Raw genomic sequence first — 23,597 nt, 5'->3', positions numbered from 1 at the left:
GGCCAGAGCCCAAGCCATCACCTGCTACCCCCCAGGGCGTGCAGGAGCAGGGCCCCAGGGCCAGGACTCAACCAGGCACGCTGATGCGGCTGGGATGTGGGCATCTTAGGCAGGTAGACCAATTGGCACACACTAGTTGGATATTCTTTAAAACAAAAACATGAGCCTGGCGCGATAGCGTAGTGGTTAAATTCCTCGCCCTGCATGTGCCAGGATCCCATATGGGCGCTGGTTCTATTCCCGGCTGCTCCACTTCCCATCCAGCTCCCTGCCTGTGGCCTGGGAAAGCAGTGGAGGATGGCCCAAAGCCTTGGGACCCTGCACCTGTGTGGGAGACCCAGAGGAGGTTCCTGGCTGCTGGCTTTGGATTGGCTCAGCTCTGGTCATTGCAGCTGCTTGGGGGAGTGAACCAGCAGATCTTAAAAAAAAAAAAAAAAAAAAAAACAGAAGCATAAGAGGATTGCCAGGCTGCCCAGCGTGTGTAAGGAGCTCAGACGTGGGACCCTGACGTAGCCATGACCCACGATGTAGCCAGGAGTCAGGGGCGTGTTCTGGGTCTCTCGTGTGCGTGCAGAGGGGCAAGCACTTGGACCATCCTCCACAGCTTTTGCAGGTTCATTAGCAGGGAGCTGGATGGGATGCGATGCAGCCGGGACTTGAACCTGCGCTGGGTAGGGAATGCAGGTGCTCCATGACCCTGCTGTGCCACACCCCTTCACCTCTCTCCCTCCAAAATTCATCCATTTAATTTCCATCCCCATCCGGATAGAACAGGTGATTGGTGGGTGGGGGTCCCTGCCAGGCGCCCCAGCTGGGCCTTGCTGGAGGGGATACAGCCTCATCCCGTGCCCACCAGCCTGCAGACTTGAGCTGAGCGGCCTGGGTCCTGAGGTGGCCAGTCTGTGGAGGTGCAGCACCTCTCCCGTGCGGCCCTCGGTGGCGGCTGCATCCGTGCGTCCTCTGCTGCTGCGCCCACGGGGTGGCGCCGTCTCCGCACCGCAAGCGCCCCGCCGCCCCGTTGAAGCCGGAGCCGCGAGCTGCTGCTGCGGAAGTCGGTGCAGGACCCCGGGGGCGCAGCGCCTAGCAGACTACACCCACCTGGTGCACCGGGAGCAGGGGACCCTTCCACCCACCCACTCGCCTGGCCACAGACTCCATCAGCACGTGGCCGTGCTGGGCTCACAGGCCCGACCCTGGGACTGGCTCACGCTATCAGACACCAGTAGGGTTGGAGAAAGGGGCTCTCCAGAGTGGGCCGAGCAGGGAGTGAAGGGTGCACAGCTGAGAAGCAGGTGTAGGCATGATCCACACTCAAGAGGAGGGCTTGAGCAAAGGGTGGTTGCCAGTGTAGATGAAGTTAGGGGGAAGGACCCATGGGCAGGATCGGGGCTTGGGTGTGGAAGGGTGTTGATGGCCTGTGGGAAGCACAAGTGTGTGTGTGTGTGGTCAAGTGGCATGGGGAAGAGGAGCTAAGGGGCTGGGAGCGTTTTGAGAGGGACAAACAGATGAGGGACAGGTGCATGGTGTGAGATGGTGAGAGGATTCAGTGAAATAAACAGATGGGGTGACCGAGTGAGTGGATCATGATGGAGCTGGTGGCATGGGGGCTGAGCGGAGGGAGGGGGGAGAAAGGACAGGGAAATGGACAGATGAGTAGGTGGGAGGGATGGGAAGAAGGAGGAAGGGAGAAGGACAGAGGACAGGATGGATGGGTGGGTGGATGGGTGGGTGGATGGATGGGTGGGTGGATGGGTGAGTGGAGACAGCCTCTCTCCCAGGTCCAGCCTCAGCTTCAGTTTTCCCTCCCTTCTCCGGTGCAGGCACTCTAGACCCACAACTGGCCTGGGGTGCATCGAGGACACCAACAGTTGGCACCTGGCCGAGCAGCAGGTGAAGCAGTTGCTATCAGTCTGGTGCGATGGCTTAGTGGCTGAATCCTTGACTTGCAAGCATCATGATCCCATATGGACACAGGTTCAAGTCCCGACTGTTCCACTTCCCATCCCAGGCTTGTGGCCTGGGAAAGCAGTGGAGGACGGCCCAAATCCCTGGGACCCTGCACCCGTGTAGGAGACCTGGAAGGAGCTCCTGGCTGCTGGCCTCAGATCAGCTCAGCTCAGGTTGTTGCAGCCCCTTGGGCTCTGCAAATCGGCTTTTCCGATAAAAATAAATGAAGGAAGGAAAGAAGACAGGAAGGTGTGCATATTGCAGTTCCGGGGCACGTGCGCCCGGCCCTGTGCTGGCAGCTGTGAGGGGAACAGGGTGAGCCTGGCATGCCGGCTCCGCATGTCTTGGCTGTACCCTCAGTGGGCGCCTTCTGTATACCAGGGCACTGTGGTCTTCAGGGACCCGATGGGTGTGTGCTGTGCTGAGCTCCCCCGTTGCAAAGTCCAGGTGCAGGGCTGCTGGCTGCGGCTGGAGCACCTGGGACAAGCCAGACGTGCGCCCACTGTAATAAGGCAACTCCCTCCAGCGGCCGCAGCCTGCAGCACTCCACCGCAGGCCCATCACCTGCACCCCCACACACACACTGACTGTGTATGACCCGTGACATGCCCAGGGGAGGACAGTGCGGCCTGCTTACCGTCTCCTTGCCTCACGGGCCCTCCCTTGACCTTGAATCTCCTGTGTTGCCCGAATCCTCCTGCCTTGTCACCCCCACCCAGCTCAACCCTCACCGACTTCTCCTGTGCCCCCGCCCCCTTGTACATGAGGGGAAAAGACTAAAGTGTGTTATAACTTTTTAAAAATTATTGAAACATATATTGCCTTCTGTCTTCTTTTTCCTCTTTAAAAAAAAAAGATTTATTTATTTTTATTGCAAAGTCAAATACAGAGAGAGGAAGAGACAGAGAGGAAGATCTTCTGTCTGATGATTCACTCCCCAAGCGAGCGCAACGGCCGGAGCTGAGTCGATCTGAAACTAGGAGCCAGGAGCTCTTCCGGGTCTCCCATGCAGGTGCAGGGTCCCAAGGCTTTGGGCCGTCCTCCACTGCTTTCCCAGGCCACAGGCAGGGAGCTGGATGGGAAGTGGAGCTGCAAGGATTAGAACTGGTGCCCATATGGGATCCCGGTGCGTTCAAGGCGAGGACTTCAGCTGCTAGGCCACTGCGCTAGGCCCGGAACCCAGCATCTTTCAACATTACACACAGAAGGTGGAGTTCCATGTGACTGGAGGGGGTGCCCGGGCTCCCAGGGGCGTGTCCCCCCAGCAGGTGTGTGGAACGGAGGTGGCTGGTGGGAAGTTGGGTGGAGACTAGCATCTCGGACTCGGGGTTCAAGGTCAGCTGCCACAGGGCTGGGGCAGACCCAGGCAGGTTAACCGGGTGATGCCCCCCACCCCACAGTCACAGGTCACCATGGCAACACAAGCGGGCACCTGCAGAGCACCCAGCTTCGACCTGCCCCCCCACACTAGGGGGGCTCCGTGCTATCTCCCCAATGCTGCAGCTGCAGCCCAGTCCCCACCGACGGCCAGGAAAGGACTTGAGACGGCGCGTGGGGGAGCGCGGACAGGGTAGTGTTTATTCCGAAGGGCCACCCGGGGTTTCGGACACCGATGGCTTCCAGGCACTGGTCTCCCCCGCGGGGTTCCCCACGCAGCCTCGTCCAGCCCACACCCCCTCCTCCAGGGCTAGGAGACGCTGGGGGGCAGGCGCGCGGCCGCTGTCTTCTCCACCACGAAGCCGTAGTTGTACTGGTGGGGTGGGAAGGAAGATGGAGAGTCAGCTGTTGGGGGAAGGGTTGGCCCAGGAACTTGGGGCACCAAGGGACTCCCAGCTTTGGAGGAGAACGGGGGTGGCCTGACGGGGGTGGCGGGGAACAGCGTGTCCTCATGTAGGCCCATTCCCCCCCACCCCAGCACCCACCTCCTCTTCGATGTCGGCCAGCGACTTGATGGTCAGGTCTGCAAAGGCCGACAGCACCTGGCGGAGAGCATGGGGCTCAGCCCGGGCCCTCCCAGCCTCCTCATCCCGGGGTGGAGGGCCTGTACCCCACCCAAGTCTTGGTCCCACCTGCCGGCCAGCCCATCCCCCTGCTCCAGGAGACGCCCCCTTCTCCCTCAGGCGCACCACAGCCCCCAGCTCCCCCCTGCCCGCCTCGCTGCTCGCCCCCCCATCCCATCGCCTTGGTTCCCACCCCAGGCTCCCTCTCGCCACGTGGGACTCACCAGGGGGCCACAGCCCTTGCCTTCAAACCGGGGGTGCAGGGTGAAAGGCACCCCATCCATAGCTGGGGAGAAAAAAAAGGTGGGGAGGCAGGGGTTGGGCGATCTGAGTCCCGCACGCACACAAGCTTTCAGTGGCCGCACCCGGTGCACCCGCCTGCGGCACCTGGATGGGGCTCCCGGCTCTGCCGCTTGGGAAAGCGCACCCCCTTCTCAGAGCCGGGGGCCACCTGAGCCCCTCGCCCACGCCACTCCTCACCGGAGATGCCGTACAGGCTGGAGGCCTCGTAGATGGAGTCGTTCCTGCGCAGGGTGGACGCGCGCGAGCCCAGCCGCGACAGGGCGCGCTCAGGGCCCTTGCTGGAGGAGTGGAAGTGGGGGGACAGGTCACCCCGGTGAAGCGCAGCCCACTCCCCTCGGGCCACGCCCCCTCGCAGCCCCCCAGGACTCACCTGGGCTGGCTGGGCGTGTCCAGCGAGAGGCCCTGCAGGTCCCGGCTGAGACCCCGGGGCTTGGGCACCGGCTTGGGCACCTTGACTTTCCGGCACCAAATAGCAAAGCCGCCCATATCCCTGCAGCGGGAGTGAGGAAGGACTGAGACGTGGCCGGCCAGGGGGAGGGAGGGACTGAGGGGCACTGGGCCTGGGGGGCTGCGAGCCGGTGCTGGCCCCCCTCCCCTGCCCCCAGGGAGGACGCGCGTCGGGCTGGGGAGGGGTCACCCTACCCGACCCGCAGGTAGCCAGGCACCGTCTTGGTCTTCCCACTCAGCCGCACGTCCACCACAGCCGTGTCCGCGGCCCCCAGTGGCACCAGCTTCACGCACATGCGCTTCTTCTTGGAAACGGAGGCCTCTGGGGGTGCGGGGCAGCACGGGAAGGGGGCAGGGGGTAAGAGAGGGAAGCGGGGTGGGAAGCGGGCAGGTGGGCAGGTGGGCACGCAGACCAGCGGTCACAGCACAGAAGGGACGGGCAGAGGAGGGGATCACAGCAGGTGGGGTCACGAAGCAGCGCCCCTCCCACCCCATGGGGACAGGGCTGACTGTGGGCACACACACTTCCTGCCCCCAGGAAGGGTACATGCCGTGGAAACGCCCACCCCCACCCCCCATCCCCAGCCTTGAATCGCAGCTAAGTCAGGCCCGGGCATGATTTCAACAAACTTTAAATACGTTGACACCATCTGGCAGGCAAAGCCAAAACTATGCCGTGGCCAGCTCCTAGCCCTGCACCCTCGGCCACTCGGGAGAGCCACACGGTGGAATGACGGGCAGGGAGCGATGGAGGGGAGCAAGGGCAGGGAGGATGGCACCCGGAGCGGGGAGTGGATGCCTGGGAGAAGACGTGAGACACAAAGGAGCTGCGACAGGGAAGGCAGAGATGGAAAAAAAAAAAGGCGGGTGCTCCAGGCGGAAGATGCAGCGAGGGCAGAGGCCTGGAAACGGAAGAGAGAACTGGGACGGGGTGCTGCTGGGGGCCCCCCACCTCAGCTGCCAGAGGGACCAGGAAGGGGGGCTCTGGGGCTACCGTGACCCAGTGTCCCGGAGAGGGGCAGGGGAGCGCAGGGCAGGCGCAGAGGAAGGGGAGGGTTGCACAGGGCAGGGCATTAGAGGGGAGGGTTGGGGCAGGGAAGGAGAGGGGAGAGCAGAGCAGGGAGGGGAGGGCAGAGCAGGGCAGGGAAGGGGAGGGGAGGGTTGGGGCAGGGCCTGGCAGGTGCAGGACAGATGAGAGTGTAGGGCAGCGCAGGTGCAGGGGAGGGGCAGATGTAGGGCGGAGCAGGTGAAGGGGCCTGGCTGAACAGATGAGGGCCGGGCAGGTGAAGGGGGACAGGCAGGTGGAGGGCCGGGCAGGTGCAGGTGCAGGGCCGGGCAGGTGGAGGGCCGGGCAGGTGCAGGTGCAGGGCCGGGCAGGTGGAGGGCCGGGCAGGTGGAGGCCGGGCAGGTGGCGGGCCGGGCAGGTGGCGGGCAGGGCAGGTGCAGGGCAGGGCAGGTGCAGGGGGACGGGCAGGTGCAGGGCCGGGCAGGTGCAGGGCAGGGCAGGTGGAGGGACGGGCAGGTGCAGGGACTGGCAGGTGGAGGGCAGGGCAGGTGCAGGGCAGGGCAGGTGCAGGGCAGGGCAGGTGCAGGGGGACAGGCAGGTGCAGGGCAGGGCAGGTGGCGGGCCGGGCAGGTGCAGGGCAGGGCAGGTGCAGGGCAGGGCAGGTGGAGGGACGGGCAGGTGCAGGGCCGGGCAGGTGCAGGGCAGGGCAGGTGCAGGGGGACGGGCAGGTGCAGGGCCGGGCAGGTGCAGGGCAGGGCAGGTGGAAGGCCGGGCAGGTGCAGGGGGACGGGCAGTTTTGCAGGGCGGAGCTCCCGGGCCCAGCCCCGCCCCACCCCGCCCCCCAAGGCTCACTAGAATCCTGGGGGTCGCTGACCGGGGAGAAGCCCGGGGGCACGGAGCTCTTGTCCACCACGATCTGAATGTCCACCACCACGTTGTCCTGTGGGTTCTGCGGAGAGACGGGACACCCCGGCGAGGCTCGGCGGCCGCACCCCCACACGGCCCAGACCCGCGGTGACCCCCCAACGCCGAGCGCCGCTCACCTCCAAGCTGCCCAGGGCGCAGAGGCACAGGAAGTAGCCCGACTTCTGCGCGAAGCTCTTGCCGAAGCTGGCGGGGGTGCCCTCCACGGTGCAGGAGATCTGGGGGCAGCAGACGGGTCAGCCGGGCCGCGGGCCCCCCAGCCCCGAGCGCCCCGACACCGCGTGCAGCCCCCCGCGCACGCCCCGCTCACCGCGCTGAAGCCCCGCGGCGGCGGCGCCGAGGCCGACGACCAGGCCAGGCCGGCCAGCGGCGCCGCGTCGGGCGCAGGCCCCGGCTCCATCCTCCCGGCCCTCGGAGGAAGGCGGGACGCCGCCTCCCCCGCAGCCGGACTACAACTCCCAGAAGGCGCCGCGACGACGACGGACGCCTCCCCGCGTCGCTCCAGAGCGCATGCCCGGAGCGACGACTGACCAATCGCGTGCAGACGTTGAGCCACGTCAGCTTCAGTCGCTCACTGAGCGACGTTTGCGGAAGAAGGTCTGGCAATGTATCACCACCGAGCCACTTCCGCCAGTAAGGGAAGCATCCGGACTACACGGGGGGACTACATTACCCAGAACCCCTTGCAGCACCAGAGCAGGTACCTGGGGAACTAACTCCCCATTCTTGTTATGGAAGTGACCCCCAAAGAAAGCCAGGGCCCGGTGACCCCCAAAGAAAGCCAGGGCCCAGTGACCCCCAAAGAAAGCCAGGGCCCGGCGCGACGGTTCGGCGGGGAAATCCTCGTCCTGCAAGCGCCGGATTCCCATGTCGGTGAAGGTTCAAGTCCCGGCTGCCCCACTTTCCATCCAGCTCCCTGCTGGAAGATCCTTCTCTCCTTCTCTCTGTAAATTTGCCTTTCCATAAGTAAATAAATCTTAAAAAAAAAAAAAAAAGACGAGCACTGCAATATTCCACCAGTGGCTTTCTCTTGTTTTAATATTTGTTTATTTTTTATTGCAAAGTCACTTGAGGAGGACAGACAGAGAGGAAGATCTAGCAACTGGCTCACTCCCCAAGTGAGCGCAACAGCCACGGCTGAGCCGATCCAAAGCCAGGAGCCAGGAGCTTCTTCCAGGTTTCCCACACCGCTGCAGGGTCCCCAGGCTTTGGGCCGTCCTCCACTGCTTTCCCAGGCCACAGGCAGGGAGCTGGATGGGAAGTGGAACAGCCGGGATTAGAACCTGTGCCCCTATGGGATCCTGGCATGTGCAAGGCGAGGAATTAGCCACTAGGCTACAGCGCTGGGCCCAAGATCCATGCTTAATCCAGCGTGAGGGAAAGGAGTCAAGTGCATACAATGTCGGCCCCTTTCTCAAAATCTATTCTGAGAAAAACAGCTGTCTGGCGGATGTGGCGCGTGTGAGTTCAGGCGCAGGTCGCTGCAGCGAGGCCCACGGGTTCATGGTCAGGAAACAGCTGTGGTGAGAATCTGCGCCGGGGAGCCGTGGGGTGGCACATGGCCCGACCACAGCGTCTGCTGCTCTGCAGTGACGTGCCAACTCCGCTCTCACACCCTGCCCGCAGAACCTCGCTGATCCTGCCTCGTTTTTAAAGATTTATTTGCTTTTCCTGATCAACTATGTAAACATCATAAAAAAGTAAAGTTAAAAAAAGATTTATTTGTTTTTATTGGAAAGGCAGATTAGATTTACATGGAGAAGGAAAGACAAAGATTTGCACTCCCCAAGTGACCGCAACGGCCAGAGCTGAGCCGATTCCCAAGCCAGGAACCAGGAGCCTCTTCGTCTGGGTCTCCCGTGCGGGTGCAGGGTCCCCAGGCTGTGGGCCGTCCTCGGCTGCTTTCCCAGGCCACAGGCAGGGAGCTGGATGGGAAGTGGAGCAGCCGGGATTAGAACCAGTGCTTTGGTATGGGATCCTAGCGCCTTTAAGGCGAGTATTTGAGTCGCTATACCACCACGCCAGGCCTGCCTTGCCTCTCATTTGTAATAATACTTTGTGGTGAATGTAACATTGTTTTAGCAGTCAAGTGGATATAACAAAAGACACACGCAGACATACAGAGACACACACCATGCTGGGTCCCTCCCTTAGCCCGGGGCCTCTGGGCGCGTGAGAACCGGACCAAATGCCAGAAAGGTCACGATGGGGCAGGAAGCTGGACGTTAGCGCACGTGTGTCTGAGGGGTCCAGGAATCCCCACCAGAGACCCTCACACCCCCAAGTCCTGCCGTACCCCCACTAACAGCGGCTGCTCCCAGCCTCCGATTGCAGGAATATTGTCTGGCTACCCACGCGGCGACTTCCACGGCCCGCGTCCGCAGGTGTCCTGAGGCCCGATCCTGCCCTCCCTGCCACTGAACTTGGTTCCCACAGGGCATGCTCCCCTCAATTCTTTGTTCATGTACCAAGCCCGCCATTCTCACCTGTCTGGCGCCTCGTTCTGAGCTTTGCCATCTGTACCTACTCAACCCACTGGGACTCACCTTGCTGGGGTCCATGCAGGGGGTGTGGCGGGCAAGGTGTGAGCAGAGCCCCTCCCCTGCAGGCAAGGCCCACGTCTCTGTGACCAGCTCAAGGCAGTTCCACCCCTCTGCGTGGGCACCCGGCCCACCCCGCTCAGAGTTCCGGAATTCTTTGAGGCACTGTTTGCCCTTGCGGAGTTGGCTTTGACTAGCAATGGGAGCTCGGAAGTTGATGTTGCCCTTAACCGTCTTGCACAGTCCATGGAATCTGTCACGTTTAGGGTTTTCTTTCCTTGATCTTTGGGTTCCTTCTTTGACTCCTTTCTTCCCTTAGCTGATTGAAGTTGTAGAATGAGGCCTGTAGCAGGCATGCTTCCGATTGATACGCACCGTTAATATCCTGCCTGAAAGTGAAGCAGGTGGCAGTCTCGTTAGGGAAGCCCCCTTGGTCATGGTGTGAAGAGTCTGTGCGAATGTTTGTGACTGCTTCTGTATAAATAGAGGACAGCCTTGGTGCATTGTCTATGATGATTATGAAATTGTAGGGGTCCGTTTCCTCATGCCTATTTCATGCACCCTTCTTTGAGCTCTGAACTCAGCTGCAGCTGGCCTCCGGCACCCTCCACCAACCCAGGCGCCCACCTCTGACCCAGCTTTGCAGGGACTCAGGCAGTGGATACTGGCCTGAGCCTCGGCCTTCCAGAAACTTCTGCAAGTCCCCAGAGTGCAGTGAAATTTTTTTTTTTCCTTTTTGGCAGGGGATGTGGGCAGTTTGCAGGAAAGCCTCTTTGGTTGGACACCAGGCAGCACCTGGCTGTCCCTGGTCCGTGTTGGCAAGGCCACACTGCCCCCACTTCCTGGCTGTCAGTTAGATCTCAAGGGGATGCAGGGGTGGGAGGTGAGCCGGGGGAGGGAAGGGGAGAAGGCCTGGAACAGGTGCCCCGGGAGGCTTTGCCCCCACTGCCCTCTGGCCCAGTTAGACAAACATTGGAATTGACGGACTCAGGGGCTTCCCAAGAATCACAGGAAAGAAACACGCAACATCCTTCCGGCTGCCTCGCGCAGGAACCCACCCACTTCCCAAAGGAAGCCCCTCCACCAGGGCTCTCCCAGCCCCCCACGGCCCAGGGCACAGCCCTCTCCTAGGAGTGATTGCCCCCTGGACATCCTGGCAAGGCACTTGGGGGGACCCCCATGTCCCCCAAATCAATCCTGGTTGCGGTGAGCCTGTGTCCCCTGCGCCCTGGCAAGTGGCCCGCCTGTCTCATGCGCCCTGGCCGTGGGGGCCCCTGGCAGGCGCTCCCTGCTGTCCTGTGCGCCCTGGCCGTGGGGGCCCCTGGCAGGCGCTCCCCGCTGTCCTGTGCGTCCTGGCCGTGGGGGCCCCTGGCAGGCGCTCCCCGCTGTCCTGTGCGCCCTGGCCGTGGGGGCCCCTGGCAGGCGCTCCCCGCTGTCCTGTGCGTCCTGGCCGTGGGGGCCCCTGGCAGGCGCTCCCCGCTGTCCTGTGCGCCCTGGCCGTGGGGGCCCCTGGCAGGCGCTCCCGCTGTCCTGTGCGCCCTGGCCGTGGGGGCCCCTGGCAGGCGCTCCCCGCTGTCCTGTGCGCCCTGGCCGTGGGGGCCCCTGGCAGGCGCTCCCCGCTGTCCTGTGCGCCCTGGCCGTGGGGGCCCCTGGCAGGCGCTCCCCGCTGTCCTGTGCGCCCTGGCCGTGGGGGCCCCTGGCAGGCGCTCCCCGCTGTCCTGTGCGCCCTGGCCGTGGGGGCCCCTGGCAGGCGCTCCCCGCTGTCCTGTGCGCCCTGGCCGTGGGGGCCCCTGGCAGGCGCTCCCCGCTGTCCTGTGCGCCCTGGCCGTGGGGGCCCCTGGCAGGTGCTCCCTGCTGTCCTGTGCGTCCTGGCACACACGTTGAGCACCTACTGGATACCCTCGCCCTGACCTACAGCTTCTCTCCCTCTTGGAGCCGCTGGTCTGCTCAGCTCCTCCCGCGTTCAACTGGAGGACCAACAGGCTTGAGGAGTGAAGTCCACTCCTTGGTGGCTTTCATGCCCTGCAGGCCACCTAGGGAACTGCAGTCTGGGTCACCCGCGGAGTCCATGCAAATGACCCTCGGTCCCCTTCTTGCTGTCTTCGGGGTGGAGGGGTAGTCGCTAGATGAACCTCTGTGGCGTTGCCATGGTACCCCTGAGCACCGTCCCCCCACCCCCGTCCCCCCAAAATAATAAGATCCCGGCTTCTGGAGTCAGATCCAGGTCTGCCCCACCCCCCAGCCAAGCGGGCAGCCTGTTCCCCCAGCGAGGGGCTGGACCCGGGGCAGTGGCCTCTGCCTCTTCAGGTGTAATCCAGCAGAGCTGCAGGGCGCAGGGCGGGCAGCAGGCATTCAGACATGAGAGCAGAGAAGCAGGGGCGGGAGCGTGGGAGGGCCTCCAGTCCCAGGCAGATGAGCCCCACCTCCCACCCCCCAAGGACAGCCAGCTGCCTGGAAGACCCAACTCCACTCTGGCCCGGGAAATCGAAACTACAGGACCAGTGCTGGCTGATGGCCACGACGGAGTGTTTCTCCTGCCAGTCAGGAACTTCCTGCAGGTTCTGATTGGTCAGAAAGTCTGTGTATGCATGTGGTGAAGGCGGCCCCCATGAGAGTCCAGCAGCCTGACCTCACCCGGTGCATCTGAGAGGTTCGTCCTGCATGGCACCCACGTTTTACCACTCGTGGCCTGAGTTCGTGGACATGAAGGAGGAGAAGGAGGCGTGCTGGGGCCGGCGGGTGCCGCTGTGGTTAGTGCTGGCCTTGCTGCTGGTGGCCATCTCTCTGGCCGTGGCTGTGGGCATCTTGGACAACAAGGCCAACAGCAAGGCCTGCCTGGAAGGGCTGAAAGCAGAGCAGCAGTGTCGCAATGCCACCAGCCTCCTGGAGCACCAGCTCAGCGGGATCCAGCACAGGCTGCTATCCTCGGAGAACCAGGCCAGCACCTGTAACCACACTGTGGTGAGCCACCCGCCATGATGTCTGGGGACAGGGGACTTGAAACTGTTCCCGCCAAGGGGAGGACTTGAACCCGCCCCTCCGCGGGCCCGGACTTTCCCCCACTGTCCCCCTGGCCAGTTTGGGGAACTTCTGTTGACTGCCCTGTTGAGTCAGCAGGTGCGGGGCTTGAAGCGCTCAAGGGTGGGGTTCGTCGGGGGGCGGGCTGGGGATCCCCAATAGGACTGGGAGGAGACACACTCCAGCTCTCGGTGCAGGGACCTTAATGCTCCACCGACACCTGTCTGGGGGGTGAGGTGGTGTGGTGATGGGGGATCCCTAGGAGGAGTTAGATGGGGAACAGGTTCTGGGTTGGGGGGGGCAGACCTAGAAACTTCCATGGCATTACTAACATGGACGGGAGGAAGCCCCACCCCCACACCCCACCCCGAGTCTGGGACGCCCTTCAGGTCTCCAGCGCGTTGCAAAAGTCCTTTTTCTTTTCAGATTTATTTAAAAGATTAGAATCACAGAGAGAGAAGGGGGGACAGAAAGATTTGCATCCACTGGTTCACTCCCCAAGGGGCAGCAACGGCCAGAGCTGAGCCGGCTGATCCAAAGCCAGGAGCCAGGAGCTTCTTTCAGGTCTCCCATGCGGGTGCAGGGTCCCCAGGCCACAAGCAGGGAGCTGGAAGGGAAGTAGGGCTGCCAGGACACAAGCCAGCGCCCATATGGGATGCAGGTGGAGGATTAGCGTGCTACGCCCTAAGGCTGGCTCCAATCTGGAAGTTTCTACCAGGATCTGGGCATAGAGAGCCTCTGGGTCCCCCACATGGAGGCAGTGGGGGCCCCGAAGCTCCTCTTTTGGGAGTTTCACATTGGTTGGTGGCCTTTCTCCTGGGCTGGACGCCGAGGGACGAGAGCTTTCATGAGGACATGGTGCGGGGTGTTGGGAATAAGTCCCAGCTCTGGCTCCTGGCCCCAGCCCTCTGGATGTGCACCCCGGAAGTGCCTGTAAGGGACCAGGGCAGGGACCGTGATGTCTGACTGTGCTCACTGCCAGGTGAAGTTGACCAAATCCTTGGAAATGGCGAAGGCCGAAACCCTGAGCCAGCAAACGCGGATACAGGAGCTTCAAAGTAAGAAACGGGGAGGGGGCACCCCAGGACTGCAGGGAGGAGGAGGCAGGGTGGGAAGGGGCTGCTGTGGGGGCAGGGCATGGCCCCCCAAAGTGTGGTCTGAGAAAAGAGGTGGCCACGTGAAGACACACACGCCCCGCTCTGTCCCCCCAACCTCCAGGAGAGACTGAGGTATGGAAGAAGAAGCTACAAGATGCTCTGATGGAGGTGGAACAACTAAGGTAGGGAACCCCCACACTAACCCCAAGATCCCTAGCCCCCAAACCCTTATCTGCCTTGGTGCCCCCTACCCTGGTGCCAGCGATGGAAGGCCTGGTCCCACAGTCAACCGTTCTGTGGGCAGAGGGGGCCTGGCTGCTGCCTTGTTTTCAGCAGGATTAGGGAGGGGTACGGAGGGGGTTGGGGTGCAGAGGGGCACCCCGCTGTCCCCCACAGCTGGCCCCCTCTCTGCTGCAGGGGACAGGCTAGCGCCCACTCGACCAGGTCCAGAGCGTCGGCCCAAGTCGTGGAGAAGTTTGCGCTGCTGGGTCTGTGCTGGGTGGCAGTGACACTGTACTTCTGAGACCCGGGGGCTGCAGGTGAGCAGGGGGTCCCCAAGGTGACAGAAGGAGGGGGCGTGGTCTGGTGGGAGGCAGGGGGATGGGAGGAGTTTGTAGGGGGCGGGGCCGTTCCGTACACCTGCTTTCTTCAAGTCCGTCTTACTTTTTTCAGCCTTAACACCTGGCCGGCTCCAACGTTGCCTGGAAGTGATGCGGCTGGAGGCGACCTCAGGGGCAGAAAGGGCACAAGCGGCAGGGAGGGAGGGTAAAGGGAGGGGGGGGTTCTGCGGAGGAGTCATGAAGTAGTCTGGGATGGGCGATGTGGGAGCCAGAGGGGACAGGATACTGCCTCCCCACCCCCACCCCAGAGCTGGAGTGAGTTCCGGGCTTGGACGGGGTAGGGGGCCGGGCACCCACTCTCTACCATCATGGTGTTTGAGGGGGTCACTTTGCTCTGGAATCTTCCAGCTTTAACAAATAAAGGCCTTACTCTCAAGTTCCCAGGCTGTTTTTTTTTCACTTTAAAAGATTTATTGGGGCCAGGGCACTGGCTCAATTGGCTAATCCTGCACCTGTAAATGCTGGCAAGCCATAAAGGACGCTGGTTCATGTCCCAGCAACCCCACTTCCCATCCAGTGCCCTGCTTGTGGCCTAGGACAGCCCACAGCCTTGGGACCCTGCACCCGCGTGGGAGACCCGGAAGAAGCTCTTGGCTCCTGGCTTCAGATTGGCTCAGCTCTGGCTGTTGTGGCCACTTGGGGAGTGAACCAGTGGATGGAAGATCTTTCTGTTTCTCCTTCTCTCTGTAAATCTGCATTAGCAGGGAGCTGGATTGGAAGTGGAGCAGCTGGGACTCAAACCCGGGCCCATACAGGATGCCAGTGTGGCAGATGGAGTCTTAGCCCCTCTGAGGGTCTTTGTGTGGCCCTGGCCCCTTGGGGCTCCCCTGTGCACCCAGGATGGACCACTCTGCACTGTTCCTAGCCATGTAGGCTCCTCCCCACCCCTAGCCCCTTGGAGAGTCCCTCCTTCTGGCACCTCCCCCGCCAGGATCCCCTAGAAAGCTGAGGCCGGGGTGCAGGTGGGGGGCCCAGTAGCCTGGTATCCTGTGAGGTTTTGTCTCCTGCAGTCCAGCTGAGTTAGGGCTCAGCTCAAACCCGGGACCTGCAGACACACGCCAGCCGGCCTGACCCTCACAGTCCGTCCTTGTTCCCCTGCGCCACCCACGCCCAGGAGCCCCTTCTCCAGCGGCACCCCCTCCCTGCGCACTTTCCCCCACTGGAATGTCCTCCTCCCCTGCTATCTCTCCTCCCAGGCTTGTTGGAATCCAACTATTATTGTCCAGTTTCCTGACCCCGGAGCTAGTGCAAACACAGGGGACCTGGGGCCCATAAAATGAGGGAAGCGATAAGACCCCTCCTTCCACAGGGGGCTGCACATGTGAGCCCTTCCTGCCACGGCCTGCTCCCTCCTCACCCACCCCCGCTCAGCCCTCCGCACACCCACCTCGCTGCCCAAGGCCTTTTGTCCACGCTCAGCCCACCTGCCACCACGAGCAGCGTTCCTCCAGTGCAGCCCCCGCCCTTGGGCTCAGGGTGGGAACCCCCGTGCGCCTCGGAATATTGGAATATCAAGCACACAGACGTTGCGTTGTGACCACGCACCAACCAGTGCCTGGGGACGTCTCTGCGAGTCTTGGAGCTGTTGAGGATGTCCCCTCCTCAGGGCAGGCTTGCCTCGGTCCCCCTGGCTTCTTGGAGTGCCCATCTGGCTGGAAACGGATGTTGGTCATCTTCAGCTCTGCCTAGACCAAGGTCAAGGGTCCTCCAGGCACCTACACTGCCCCTGGAGGCGGGCACACCATGGCCCCGTTCCACTGCCAGGCAAGCTCCCAGTATCCAGTTAAGAGAGAGACCTCTGGTGGCTGGAAGTGGCACCCCTCCACACTCAGCCACCTGAAGCCCCTCCACACACACACACACCCACCCACAACCCCCGACCCTCCAACTATAAACCTCTTGCTGAGGCAGAGCTGCCCAGTGGGTGACCCTGACCTGCAAACTCCCTTGTGGAAGCCCCAGGATAAACTCGTCCCCGCATTCTCCTCTTCCCTCCTTCCAAGGGTCCTTTCAGTGGACTTGGATGCAAAGATGTGTCCCACCCAGGGTTTGGGGGCTCAGTTGTTCTCCAGAGGGCCAGGCCAGCTCTGCGTCCACCCAGCCCCCTCTCTGCCACACCTCAGGGATCAAACCTTGACTGTGTGAGGCAGCAGGTGAACACCCTCCTGGCAAACCATCATCCTATTCAGGAGAGAGCACCCAGTTCAAGTCCCGGCTGCCCCGCTTCCCATCCAGCTCCCTGCCTGTGGCCTGGGAAAGCAGTGGAGGACGGCCCAGAGCCTGGGGACCCTGCACCCGCGTGGGAGACCCGGAAGAGGCCTCTGAAGGAATGAGCCAGCAGGTAGAAAATCTTTCATTTCCCTTTCTCTGTAACTCTCTTTCCAATACATAAAAATGTTTTTAGAAATATTATTTTATTTATTTTAGAGAGAGAGAGCAGAGAAAGCTGTCCCATCTGCTAGTTCATTCCCCAAATGTCCACAACTGACATGGTTGGACCAAACGCAGCCAGAAGCTCCATCCGGGTCTCCCATGCGGGTGCAGGGTCCCAAAACTTAGGCCGTCCTCTGCTGCTTTCCCAGGTGTATAAGCAGGGAGCCGGATCCGAAGAGGAGCAGCCAGGACATGAACCGGTGCCCATATGGGATGCTGGTGCTTGAAGGTGGAGGATGAGCCTGTTGAGCCATGGCTAGCCCTCCTTACTGCCTTTGCCACCGTTCAATTGCCCAAGAGAACGCAGTATCACTCACCCATCAGGGTGTTGGGGGTCTTCTCCCACTGGAGTTCCAGTTGCCCAAGACCCAGAGTTAACTATTACACCTGCCGGCAACCGCCAGGACAATAGGCTTGGGTGTGCTAGCCGCGATCCAGCCGGGCGAGACGCACTGCATGCCAGCTGCCTGAACTGGTTTTCGCCTTCCTGGAAAGCCATGTCGCAAGGTCATTGTCTTAGTGGGGTCTAGACAGCCCGGCCCCTGTGGCTTTGGGTGGAAGTGTAGGGCAGTGGCCGAAAAGCACAACCGTAAGTCATTCGTCTGGACGTTTCACATCGTTGCTGCCAAGCCCGCGGATAGCTCTGATGCCTTCGCCTAGTGCCGCACGGTCCCCCAGCACCCACAGTCCCTAATCCTTAACCTGGCTTACAGGGAGCAGATCACCACACACCGGACGCTGGGGTCGCTCTTGGCTCCCGCGTCTCGCTGTGCGACAGTCGTAGTTTTGTTGTGAGCTGGTGCGTGCAGCCGGTGGGCAGTACAGACCAATCAGGGGTCTGCTGACCGTGCCCCTCCCAGCTTCCCCCTGTGAAGGACATTCACCAGGGCAAGACCACAGCTGACAGGCACAATGAGATCCCATGGGGGCACTGGTTCAAGTCCCGGCTGCTCCACTTCCCATCCAGCTCCCTGCCTGTGGCCTGGGAAAGCAGTGGAGGACGGCCCACAGCCTTAGGACCCTGCACCTGCGTGGGAGACCCGGAGGAGGCTCCGGGCTCCTGGCTTGGGATCAGCTCAGCTCCGGCCGTTGCGGCTGCTTGGGGAGTGAATCATCGGATGGAGGGTCTTTCTTGCTGTCTCTCCTGTTTGTGTATCTAACATATATACATAGAAAGGAATGCAATTCAACTCACAGCGACCTCTCACAGGAATCTCCACAGGCCGGAAGAGAATGAGTGACATATTCCAGATTCCAAAAGCAAAACATTGTCGGTCCAGGATAACGTCCCCAGGAAACTCTCCTTTGTCTTTGAAAAAGAAATAGAATTCTTCTACAGCAAAGGAAAGTTTCAAAGAATATGCCTCTTCCAAACCTGCCCTCCCAATGATCCTTAAAGATGCTCTCTTGCCGGAGAAGCGGAATAGCACCAGCGAGGCAAATGTGAAGAGCATCCCAGTATAATAACAAGAAGATTAAATCAATGAAGCATGCATTGCTGGAATGGCGGGACAAATTACCACCCGATCGTATTAACCCTGAATGTAAATGACTTCAACTAATCAAACACAATAGATTAGTAGACTGGATTTTAAAAAAAACAAGGCATTTATTTTTTGCTTACAGGAGACACATCTCACCAACAAAGATCAGCGGAAACTGCATCTGGAGGGTTTTGATTTTTTTTGTTGTTAGTTTCATCTCTTTAAAACACTTTCTCATTAAAATTCTTCACTGACTCACAGATCACACAGTAGCATCATTTTCTTCAAGAAGGTTCTTGATTTTCATTTCTTCAGCGACACGTTAGTCACTCAGTAGCATGTTATTTAACTTCACGGCATTGTAAATCTCTATTTTTCTTTCTGTTGTTGATTTATCATTTAAGGGGATGTGTAGTAACTGTGTCATGGAGACTCATATCCAGATGTGAGGGTACAATGCAGAGTGCAGCTCTACTTCCAGACAGAGATGGACTTACAATGAAACTGCTTACTATATCTTGACAACAGGATGCTGGACCCTCTGCCATTGTCCATGCCCACAGTGATGGACATATGACTGTGTATAAAGAACTATAGTATAGTAACAATATAGTGGACCTCAGTGGTGGGGGGGAGGGGGTTGGGGAGGGGGGAGGGGAAATCTAGGGTCTATGGAACTATATGATAAATTGATAATAATACTATGTAAAATTTTACAGAGAACAGCGCACGGGTAGGAAGTATTAAGGAAGGGGTGGCTGGAGAGTGGAGACTTCGGAAACAATGGGGTGAGGAGGGAGGGGTGGGATCTGAATTTGCCCAGTGTCCAAAGCGGGTGTGGAGCGGCTCGCTAAGCCCTTCGCGTGGTGTGGTCGCCCTCTGGTGGCCCCGGGGACAAACGGACCAGGATGCGCGGGCTTGTCCTACCGCCCCTTGGCTGGCTGAGTGGCCACGGTCTCCGCGTCCACTAAATGGGTCCAATCAAACCCAGCTCCTCCGCGGCTGCAGCGACGCCTCCCACCCAGCCCTGAGGCCACCGCTGTCCCCTACACAGAATGGGGAAACTGAGGCAGGCAGGGCTAGAACCCAGGACCCACACATCCTGCTCCCTCCCCAGTGCCCCTGGAGCGGACCCAACCCCCCTAAACACCACACGCACACACACACACACCCTCTTCTCCACCAGCCACAGCCCCAAGGGGCGGGACCGTGGGTGTCCCTGGAGTCCCCAAGGTGCCAATTAAAGGCTGGTGGCCCGTCTGGGGGCCCAGAGCTGCGGGCGGACGGCGGGCCATGGCCGAGCCGGGGCCGGAGCCCGGGCGCGCGTGGCGGCTGCTCGCCCTGTGCGGGGCGGCCGTGTTCCTGGCGGCGGCCGCGGCCGGGGGAGCGCTGGTGGCCTGGAACCTGGCCGCCTCGGCCGCCCGGGGGGCTCCTTGCCCCGAAGCAGAGGTGCACAACGCCACGGTACCACCGCCAACTCCACCCAGGGTGCCCGAGGCCGAGGTGCGGGAGCTGCAGCGCAGGCTGGCCGAGGCGGCCGAGCGCGCAGAGAGCCTGAGCGCACAGCTGGTGCGCGCGGAGCGCGGCCGTCGGGGGCTGCAGCAGGCGCTGAAGACCTGCGAGAACCAGCAGGTAGGGGGCCACGGCGGGGGTCGGGGGGGAACAGGCGTGGCACTTGCCCATGTCGCAGGATTCCCAGCTCTCCAACTGAGAGCCGCCAGCAGCATCCTGACTCTCATCCCGTGCTAGGCCAGTTCACCTTGCAGTCTGCCTCCTGATCAGAGGGGGTCCCTGAGGGGGGGAGAAGCTACCCACCACATCAACCCGGGGGAGCCCCAAGGCTAACCTGGACCCTGTGCCCGCTCCGGCCCCTCCCCCAGCCGCCCACGCCCCGGCCAGCAGCCCTGTGCGGACAAGGGACAGTCCTGTCACCTGTAATTAGAAAGCTAAAGTTGGCCTGGGGAGACAGGCAGCGAGCGGAGGGAGGTGCCAGCGAGGCCTGCCCTCTTCCTCCGGATTCTCTTAACCTCTTCCAGTCCCCAACCTCAAAGAGCAGCCACCCTCAGATCCCAACCACCTGCATGTGCTGAGTGACTGCTGTATACTTCTCCCTGCCCAGGGGAGCTTTTTTCTGAAAAACATTCTGTTGGGAAACGGCTGTTTCTTTCATTTGGAAGGGAGAGAGAGAGAGAGAACTACTCAAATGCAGCTCCCCGAAGGCCATCACACCCAGGCCCAGGCCCCAGGAGCTCCATCCAGGTCTCCCGTGTGCGTGGAGGGCTTTTCCCAGGAGCATGAGCTAGGAGTGGGATGGGAAGTGGGGCGACCAGGACTTGAACCGGGCACCCTGCTGTGAGGATAGCGCTGGCATCCTGAGCTGCACCACAGCAGCTGCCCAGGGACTCCTGTGACCTTCGATGGGCCTGGGACAAGCCGGGTGACAGGCACCCGCTCTGGGTTCAAGCTCTGCCTCTTCCCCTTGAGGCCCTGCCACATTCTGAGAGAGTCGGACCTGCTTTCTCATAGAATCCTAGGCAGAGCTCAGCCCCACCCACCCCAGAAACCCAGGTGGCTCCTGTGGGTTTGAACCCCCTGGGGTGAGGGATTTTGCACCTGCTAGTGCTGGCTTGAAGTGGTGCTGGGAGTGTCGAATAGTCGGTCCAGGGCAAGAGACCTCCTCCTGCAGGTGTGGGGATCAAAGCCTCCAGTCCCCCAAAGGCTGGTGGAAAGCTGGCACGAGCTTCGGAGCACTCAAGGCCGAATTTGCCCACCCCGCAGGGCGGGATCCATTCACACCGTCCTTTGGCCTCCTTCACTGCAGGACCGGCTCCAGACCCAACTCACCACCCTCAAGCTGGAGATGGATGAGGCTAAGGCGCAAGGCACCCAGATGGGGGTCGAGAACGGAGCGCTGGCAGGTGTGTTGTTGCAGTGGGTAGGGAGGGAGGAGGCAAGACGGTGGCTAGATATGCAAATAGCACAGGTGCACCTGCCGAGGAAGCCAGGTACATCCTCGCGCGGCTTGGACGCAGGCATGCATTGAAACAAGCTAACAGTCCATGGGGGTAGGTGAACTTGGGGTCTCCTTCCCGACCTCACTCCCACCCCACGCCTGCGCCCACAGAAGCCCTGGCGCGCTGGGAGGCGGCGGCCACTGAGTCCGCTCGGCTGCTGGAGGAGGCGCAGCGGCAAGTGGGCAGCGCTGTGGCCCAGAGCGAAGCCTGCGCGGCCCGGGAGGTGACGCTGCGGGAACGCGTGTGAGTGAGGGGCGCACCCGGCGGGGTGAGCCAAGGGGCAGAGGTACTGGGAGGTGGGGTGACCTGGAGGGTGAGGACTGAGGCGGGGCCGCGTGGGCTGCACGCCTGCGTCCCTGGGGTTGGACGCAGGTGCGAATTCCCAGGAAGGGTGGGGAGCTGGAGTGAAGGCTATGCAGGGGAGGATGGGTGGGGGTTTCTAGAAGAAGGGGTCCTGGGAATGGCTATGGCTGAAGCTGGGGCACTCCAAGGAGTGGGAGGCCCTGGGCATGAGAGGACGCTCAGACGTGAGGAACCTTCGGGAATGGAAGCCTTAGAAGGGCGCCCAGGTGCCACGGGGGGCCTGGAGTCGCACGTGCTGACCGCGTCCCCTCTCCTTTTCCTCCCTGCCCCGCCCCCAGCCACTTCCTGGAGGTCCAGCTCGGTGGTCCCCAGCGCAAAGGCCCGCGCCCCGGAACGCGCTCCAGCACCCGGGTCCGTCCCGGCTCACGCCCTCGCTCTAGGACTCGACCCTGCCGACGCCCCTTGCACCTGGTCAGCGCCAGTGAGCCCCCCGCAGCATGGTAGCTTGGGGACGCGCGGCGGGAACCGCCCAGGACGCACGGATCCTGAACGGGAGCTGCGCAGGAAGACGCCTGGGCGTGATCGGCTCTCCATCCACTCACCCTCAAACACACACACACACACACACACACACACACACACGGACTGCGGACTCGGGAGGGGTCAGGGGCCTCTTCGAGCCTCAGTTTACCCGGTCTATACAGTGGGTGCCTGGGATGCTGTTTTGGAAGAATTGGTGTTTTCTTAACAGCAGACAGGGAGGAAGACGAGGCCAGAGGGAAACTTGAGACTCAGGGAGTTCGGGGTGCAGGGCGGATGTTCACAAAAAGAACCCCAAGAGATACGTCTGTAATCCAGCCCGACCAGGAGGGCTCCGTCCCCGGTGCTGGGGTTATTTCCAAGGCGGTGAATGTCGTGCTCCCATCCTGAGGGATGCAAGGAAACAACGCGTGCGCTCCTTGAACAGCAGCCAGCCCAGCAGAGTCCCCGCGAGGCAGTTAAGATGTCTGAGGAGCAGCAGCCCGCACGGTGCGGCAAGGAAAAGATGTTAAGAGGCACGGATAGAATGCGGGCGAGCGCCTCAAGCGGACGCAAGTGCACGTCCCTGACATATCAGCCTTTCTTAGTGTTCAGTACGCGTTATTTTCAGTTGCCTGTTTTTTTTTTTTTTAACGTGTTTACCTTTCCGGGCAGTTGTAACACTGGGTAAAGCCAGCACCTATGGCTTAGCATCCCACGTGGACACCGGTTCGAGTCCAGGTGGCTCCACTTCCCATCCAGCTCGCTGCTCATGTACCTGGGCAAGCAGCTGAGGACAGCCCGGGGGCCTGGGTCCCTGCCCGCTGTGTGGGAGACCCGGAGAAGCTCCTGGCCCAGCCTTGGCCATCGCACCGATCTGGGGAGAGGACCCAGTGGGTGGAGGACCTCTCTCTGCCTCTCCTTGTCTCTGAACTGCCTTCCAGTAATAAACTTTTTAAAATGTTACCGTTCCAGCCTGAGCTCGGGTGTTGTCTGGCATGACTTCAGCCTTGCCAGAAAGTAGGAAAAAAAACCACCTGTGGCGGGGAGCCCAGCCGTATGGCATCCACAGGCCTCCACATGCAGCACCAGAACCCCTGTGGGCCTGGGTTCAAGTCCCGGCTGCCCCACTTCCCATCCAGCTCCCTGCCTGTGGCCTGGGAAAGCAGTGGAGGATGGCCCAAAGCCTTGGGACCCTGCACCCGCGTGGGAAACCCGGAAGAGGCTCCTGGCTCCTGGCTTTGGATCAGCTCAGGTCTCCCACGCAGGTACAGGGTCCCAATGTGTTGGGCTGTCTTCAACCACTTTCTCAGGCCACAAGCAGGGAGCTGGAAGGGAAGCAGGGCTGCCAGGATTAGAACCACTGCCCATATGGGATCCCGGCATGTTCAAGGTGAGGACTTCAGCTACTAGGCTACTGCACCGGGTCCTCTCTGCTTTTTTTTTTTTTCTTGTCCCTCCTGTGTCCACAGTGGAGAAGGAACAGAGGGCCTCTCTTTGCTGTCAAACTACATCAGCACCGGGGATGGGGGACAGACCCCGATGTGGGGAGGAGGGGCCGAGGGGGCTGCTGGAGTGGTTTTGATAATTCTGAAAAGTCAGCTTCATTGCACTGGGGTTGAGAGAAAAAAATCTTTTCCAAGGTCTGCTGGCTGACCGGGTCCACCTTAGCGCGTCCCCAGGCCCAGGGGCAAAGCCTGGCTGACCGGGTCCGCCTTAGCGCGTCCCCAGGCCCAGGGGCGTGCTGCAAAGGCTGGCCAGGAGAGTGGCCCAGCCTGTCCTGCTCTCCCTCCTCTGACGAGGTGGTCAGCGTCCCCTGCTGGCCTGGATGCGCTGCCTGCCACCTCTCCATTTTCACACGTCTTGCGTCCCACCTGGAACACTCATGGGTGCTGCGGTTTGGCTCAGCCCAACCTGCCCCCAGACCTGTATCACACGTGTG

General features: G+C 61.3%; 4 protein-coding genes across 4 annotated transcripts in view; 3 read left to right on the top strand and 1 right to left on the bottom strand.

Annotated features, from left to right (window-relative positions):
* The window catches only part of LOC121163398 (coiled-coil domain-containing protein 130-like), a 469,842-nt gene that overhangs the window by 24,474 nt on the left and 421,771 nt on the right, over nucleotides 1-23,597 (top strand). The gene's annotated exons all lie outside the window — the stretch shown is intronic.
* On the bottom strand, nucleotides 3,074-7,052 carry MVB12A (multivesicular body subunit 12A). Its single transcript, XM_040990918.1, has 9 exons — nucleotides 6,938-7,052; nucleotides 6,747-6,845; nucleotides 6,556-6,652; nucleotides 4,893-5,019; nucleotides 4,621-4,740; nucleotides 4,428-4,528; nucleotides 4,172-4,233; nucleotides 3,870-3,926; nucleotides 3,074-3,697 (listed from the first exon to the last, which is right to left on the bottom strand). The coding sequence occupies exons 1-9, from the start codon at nucleotides 7,025-7,027 to the stop codon at nucleotides 3,635-3,637; spliced, it is 816 nt and encodes a 271-aa protein (XP_040846852.1). The 5' UTR covers nucleotides 7,028-7,052; the 3' UTR covers nucleotides 3,074-3,634.
* Nucleotides 11,641-14,276, top strand: BST2 (bone marrow stromal cell antigen 2). The gene is made up of 5 exons (XM_040990953.1): nucleotides 11,641-12,128; nucleotides 13,168-13,243; nucleotides 13,404-13,464; nucleotides 13,700-13,821; nucleotides 13,955-14,276. Exons 1-4 carry the CDS (start codon nucleotides 11,829-11,831, stop codon nucleotides 13,803-13,805), a joined length of 543 nt encoding a protein of 180 aa, XP_040846887.1. The 5' UTR covers nucleotides 11,641-11,828; the 3' UTR covers nucleotides 13,806-13,821; nucleotides 13,955-14,276.
* Nucleotides 19,113-21,080, top strand: CCDC194 (coiled-coil domain containing 194). Its single transcript, XM_040990142.1, has 3 exons — nucleotides 19,113-19,451; nucleotides 20,641-20,737; nucleotides 20,944-21,080. The coding sequence occupies exons 1-3, from the start codon at nucleotides 19,113-19,115 to the stop codon at nucleotides 21,078-21,080; spliced, it is 573 nt and encodes a 190-aa protein (XP_040846076.1).

The sequence above is a fragment of the Ochotona curzoniae genome, unplaced genomic scaffold (genome assembly GCF_017591425.1).
Source record: "Ochotona curzoniae isolate NIBS_2020 unplaced genomic scaffold, NIBS_Ocur_1.0 contig_605, whole genome shotgun sequence".
NCBI classification, from domain to species: Eukaryota; Metazoa; Chordata; class Mammalia; order Lagomorpha; family Ochotonidae; genus Ochotona; species Ochotona curzoniae.
The sequence above is the reverse complement of the archived record's forward strand: the minus strand, read 5'-3'. Positions and strand labels throughout refer to the sequence as shown.